This window comes from Protobothrops mucrosquamatus, unplaced genomic scaffold (genome assembly GCF_001527695.2).
Source record: "Protobothrops mucrosquamatus isolate PMUCROS unplaced genomic scaffold, P.Mucros_1.0 scaffold_307, whole genome shotgun sequence".
Taxonomy (NCBI): Eukaryota; Metazoa; Chordata; class Lepidosauria; order Squamata; family Viperidae; genus Protobothrops; species Protobothrops mucrosquamatus.
The window spans coordinates 516379-522439 of NW_015386383.1; the positions used below are offsets into that span (position 1 = coordinate 516379).

General features: G+C 38.2%; 1 protein-coding gene across 1 annotated transcript in view; it reads right to left on the bottom strand.

Moving 5' to 3' along the window:
• CCDC198 (coiled-coil domain containing 198) overlaps positions 1–6061 on the bottom strand; it is a 13387-nt gene that overhangs the window by 4674 nt on the left and 2652 nt on the right. The window contains exons 2-3 of the mRNA XM_029287338.1: positions 4522–4622; positions 1109–1195 (exon numbers count right to left, since the gene is read on the bottom strand). Of these exons, the coding sequence (XP_029143171.1) occupies positions 1109–1195; positions 4522–4622 (188 nt within the window). The remainder of the gene's footprint in view (positions 1–1108; positions 1196–4521; positions 4623–6061) is intronic.

The following is a 6061-nucleotide window of genomic DNA, read 5'->3' on the forward strand; positions in this document are numbered from 1 at the left end:
AGTTTTTAAGAAGAGACTGGACAGCCATTTGTCTGAAATGGTGTAGGGTTCCTGCCTGAGCAGGGGGTTGGACTCGATGACCTCCAAGGTCCCTTCCAACTTTATTATTATTATTATTATTATTATTATTATTATTATTATTATTATTATTATTATTATTATTATTATTATTATTATTATTATTATTATTATTATTAATAATAATAATAATAATAATAATGTGTAAATGGCCTGTGTATCATGATTTTTTTTTTAAAAAATACAACTAAAGGTAAAAGTTTCACCTGTCCAGTTTAGTCTGTCTCTAGGGCAGGGGTAGGCAACCTTGGCTCTTTTATGACTCGTGGACTTCAACTCCCAGAATTCCTGAGCCAGCACAGCTGGCTCAGGAATTCTGGGAGTTGAAGTCCACGAGTCATAAAAGAGCCAAGGTTGCCTACCCCTGCTCTAGGGGGTGATGCTTATCTCCATTTCTTAGCTGGGGGAGCCAGCGTTGTCCGAAAACATTTCCGTGGTCATGTGGCTATCATGGCTATATGCTGAAGCACATGTTACACTGTTTGATTCCCACCAAGAGCCAAGGTTGCCTACCCCTGCTCTAGGGGGTGATGCTTATCTCCATTTCTTAGCTGGGGGAGCCAGCGTTGTCCGAAAACATTTCCGTGGTCATGTGGCTATCATGGCAGGAGCTGGGCAAATAAAAAGGAACTCATCCCAACATGCATCGCTCAGGTCTTGAACCCGGGTTGTCATCTGATAAGCTCAGCATCTTTAACCGCTGAGCCATCACACCCCCTTAAAAATACAAACACCAGGCCTAACCTTAAAAATACAGACACCAGGCCTAACCTTAAAAATACAAACACCAGGCCCAACATGTTTGGTTTGCAAATATAAACGTAACTATATTTATCCCTACCTACTTACCTACCTAAATGAGATCACAAAATGGTTTTCTTTATATAGTGGAGGAAGAGGCAGAAGAAGGAGCAGATGGAAGCGGAGGCATACCTAACATTTTTTAAGAGGGTTGAATTTTAATTCCAAATTCATCTTTCTTTATTTCATAAATCAATTCTTGTATGCCCAGTTTTCTTTCAATACTTACCTTTTCCTGCTGTGTCAGTGTCCCACCCTGCAAGTTCAGGTATTTGGATGCAGGAATGTTGTCTGCAAGAATAAATGGCTCCAATTTCTGCAAAGCCAAGAAAAGAGTAAGACAACACTCTGGAATTAGAGTGAGCTAACTTGAAGCCTGTGGCAGAGTCTATTTAAGTATGGCCCTGAAGAGCAAGCTTGCAGTCCACGAAATTTTCATACATTTTATATAACAGGGGTCAACCTAGTCTCCAAACACCTGAAGGCAGAACAAGAAGCAACGGATGGAAACTTATCAAGGAGAGAAGCAACCTAGAACTAAAGAGAAATTTCCTGACAGTTAGAACAATTAATCCGTGGAACAACCTGCCTCCAGAAGTTGTGAACGCGCCAACACCGGAGGTTTTAAAGAAGAGATTGGACAACCATTTGTCTGAAATGGTATAAGGTTTCCTGCTTGAGCAGAGGGTTGGACTAAAAGACCTCCAAGATCCCTTCTGACTCTGTTATTTTTTATTCTGTTCTTCTAATCTGGGGGCAGGCAAAGGTTGTGCTTTTTTCCTAATATATATGTAATGGCCTCAGAATTTGGAAGTTGGAAACTCTTTTTTGTACTTCCTGGAATGACCACACTATTTTGAACATGCCCAGTGAGGATGCAAGTGTACTGCTTCGTTGTTGTTTTAAAATTTACTTAGATGTGTTTATCTCAGGAGGTTTTATGCTGCTTTGATCAAACAAGGTAGAGAGGCGATGCCTTCAGAGTATCACCCAGGGTGTCCATGGGGTGGTGTCAAAAAAAGTAAACCATCATGTGATCAAAATTCTCCCCCTTTTTACCTGGCCTGATCTCATATTTCAGAAATGAAGTACCATCCTCAATATAAATTCTTCCCCAGAAAGTCTCATAAATCATAACTAGATAGATTTCATTCTCAAGGGCATTATTTTTAATCTTGCAAAGTTTTACAAGTTTTATAACAATTTGTGACATTTTAACAAAGTTTCACGAGCAGTTGGTGCCCACAGAGTAGGGATGGAGGCAGGGAGGTGGACTGTGGGCTGGTGATGTAGCATAGTGAGCTTCACCCCTTTTCTCGATGCATCAAGATGTCTCATGTTTGCTCAAGAGGGGTAGAGCTTGAAATGGTGTTTTGGCATTCCGATACAGGAATTTTCAATGTTTCTGCCATCAGACAAGGATTGGCCAAGTGTAACAAAGAATAGATGATTCATAGCTCTTCCCACGTAGTTTGGTACTCATTGCCAGTTAGCCTAGAATGGAATATAGGTAATCCTCGACTTACAACATTCATTTAGTGATCTTTCAAAGTTACAACAGCATTAAAAAAGGGACTTATGACTAGTCTTCCCACTTAACAACCATTATAGCATCCCGACGGTCATGTGATCAAAATTTGGGCACTTGGCACCTGGCAAGTATTTATGACAGTTGCGGTGTTGTGGGTTAATGTGATTGCCATTTCTAAACTTCCCAGCCAGCTTCCGACGAGCAAAGTCAATGGGGGAAGTGGGATTCACTTAACAACTATGTGATTCACTTAATTGCAGTGATTCGCTTAATGTCCATGACAAACAAGGTTGTAAAATTGGATGCGAATCACTGAACAACTGCCTTGCTTAGCAATCAAAGTTGTGGTACCAATTGTAGTCCTAAATCAAGGACTACCTACAGCTGGCCAGGCAGCCATTTCTCTTTGTAGGTATATTTCCCAACAACCTTTTGAAGGATTGCATGTTGAACCTCTATTTATTTACCCAAACTGCAAGATGTTCTACAGAAGAATAGCTGCATTCCTGTAGATAAAAATTTATCTTTCACATTCCCTTCTACACTGAACAGATTTAAAGAAACAACAAATAAAAAAAATCGAAAGAAAAGTTATCGCATATTTATAAACATTGACTCACAAATACATCACACATTACTCAGTGGAATTTTTCTTAGTGGATCAATTTCTTCTACCTTTTGCGTTTGTAAAGAATAGTTACTAATCAAGGTACAGTCACTAGGTGGCAGCCAGTAACACTACAAAGCTTAAAGGTTTCCTTAAATGTTGCAAATGCTGTTGACATGGAAAAGAGAGGAGGCTCAGAGGTAACAGTCATTCTAGCTGATAGACATCATTATGCACTCATGAAAAATTTAATATAGGAAAGTGTAAAAATAATTGTTCAATTTAAAATAAAAACTGCTAAATGATAAAGTTATGGAAGATTTCATGCAAGGAACATACAGCCTTTTGTCCAGCTGAATAGACCCTATATCACCTAGGTCAATGTTTCTCAACCTTGTCAACTTTAAGATATGTAACTTTCAACTCCCAGAATTCTCCAGCATTGCTGACTGGGGAATTTTGGGAATTATAGTCCACACATCTTAAAGTTGATAAGGTTGAGAAACACTGATCTAGATCCCATCCAAGTTTTCATTATATCTGACAGAGAAAGACACACACACACACATACACAAATAGGGCATTCATAAACTTGCTTAATATTTTGGGCAACAATCACAATATTTCAGAATTTAAATAATCCAGAATCATTCTTGAGTGCTCCAAATATTTTATGATTTTGGGAAGAAAGTATGGAACTGGGCTATTTCTCATTTCATCCTGTAGCATAAGATGACCAGGTCTTCTGCTTGACCCAGGCTAGTTTAAATATTGTTAAAGGTCCAAGCCCATTTTATAGTTTACCTACTTAAAAGAATTGTTGGTTCATTCACTTAGGCTTTGTTTTTCCCTCTTTTGTAAACAATGTGAGACCTATCTGGAAAGAAGAAATGGAGCCCTATAGACAAGTGAAATGAATAAAATACGAGGTCAGTGAATCCACTGGGTGAAGACTTGGCAATAAAAATTACAGACTTCGATAGACTATACGCACTCTTAAGAATGTAACGCAGATCTCATTAGAGAAGGCTCCTTCAGCTTCCATTGAAATAATATCTTTCATTGGTGCATTTGAAGGTACTGTATGTTTCCTCTCCTTTTTGCCCAATTGGCTAGTTTCCATTCAAAACTTTAGCATTTTTCCCGAAATTTGGAATGGAAGGTTCCTCATGAAACACCTCTTGCAGGCTTTTTAATTTTACTCATTGCTGAAGCATTCAAATCCTGCAAAACTAGGCCACACGAATCAACAAGCTAGCAAGATGCATCCAGCATAAAGTATTTTCAACAAGAAGAGGGTGCTGGAGGGGATTGATGGAGAGTGGAGAAGGAGGCAGACCTTCAAAGAGATTTTAGGAAATTGAAGAACACTAACAAGAATTCCTTGGGGAATGGATTTTTCTCACTGGAATTTGCTGATGTGACTTGAAGAGACAAGATGTCAGCAATTTAAATTCAGCCTCAGTGTGTAAGAGAAGGAACTAGGGATCAAGAGGCATCTTACCTGAAGCCTTCGAGGTGGATGTTGCTTGATGATGCTTCTTTCTCCTCCTCCTCCTCCTCCTCCTCCTCCTTGCGTGTGGTCTAACAGATTTGGCCTGGGCACTTGAAAGAAAGGAAGCATTCTAAAAATCTGAGCTGATTCTGCAAAATTGGTGATTTACAATTTGTTTGTCATGGAAGACTGATTATTTGATATTTTTAAAATAAAGAATGGGGAACCCAATTCATATTTTTACCGCTTTTAGATTTCATTGATAGAAACAAGGAATGGTTGATACATATAACCAGCATTTCTCAACCTTGTCAACTTTAAGATGTGTGGACTTCAGTTCCCAGAATTCCCCAGAGAGCAGTGATGAGGAATTCTGGGAGTTGAAGTCCACACATCTTAAAGTTGACAAGGTTGAGAAACACTGCATATAATATATCCCTTTTTATCAGTCCAAAGCTGATAAGGGCCCTTTTTGTGTGTATGCAAAGCAGAGGTTCATGACAGACACTGTCCAGAAAACACAAAATTGACACTTCAGCAGGATTAGTGTGAGAAAAGGGCTGCAAAAGAATTACAAACTGCCTTTTACAGGAAATCACTTTTCCATTATAAACAACAAAATCTATTTTTTAACTTTTTCATCAAACCCAGATGTTTATGCAAGAGCTTGTGGCATAAAACAATACAGGATCTGTTGCTAGATGACCTGAATGCATTTGTATTCTCCGTAGTCTTTCAACTTGTGAGAAGTGATTCCACTTAAAGTAGAAGTACATTTCCTTTCATCTTTAAAAGAGAATAATCTACTGCTAGATTATCCAGAAGAGGAGGAGGAAATATCCAGACAGAATCACATTATTATTATCTTTGGGGAAACAGATGATCTTTTCATGGTATACAGTAAGTATGAAATGTGAAATAAAGACAAAAAACAAAAACAACAGCATGACAAAGTACCAACAATAGTGCATCGGCATATCTATGAGAAATATCACTTATCTGCATGCCAGAACTGGTGGAACATAGAAAAGACAAGGTAATAGAAATTTAAAAAACTAATGTGCTCTTAGACTTTAAAATTCATACACATCCCAGAATTAACAACTGTCGATAAGAAAAAAGAAAGAAAAAGTCTTGGTAGTGGACATGGCAGTACCTGGAGACAGCGGAAGAGAAAAGAAAGAACTGGAGAAGATAACAAAATACAAAGACCTGCAAATAGAAGTAGAATGACTGTGGCAAAAGACAGGAAATGTAGTACAAATAGTAATCGGCGCCTTGTGTACAATGCCAAAACATCTGGAGCATCACTTGGAACACCATCAGCATTGACAAAAATTACCATCAGTCAATTGCCAAATGCAGATTTACTTGGAATAGTTGACAACTTGCAATGATGGTTTCAAAATTAATAAATTATTATTAAAATTATTAATAATAAACATTCAAGAAATATAAGGCAACTGGTGGCTCTGTCAGATTCCTTGAATGCTATCTAACGTAGAAAGGCAAGTTAGAAATCACATCAGATTAATCAATCTGTTGCTCC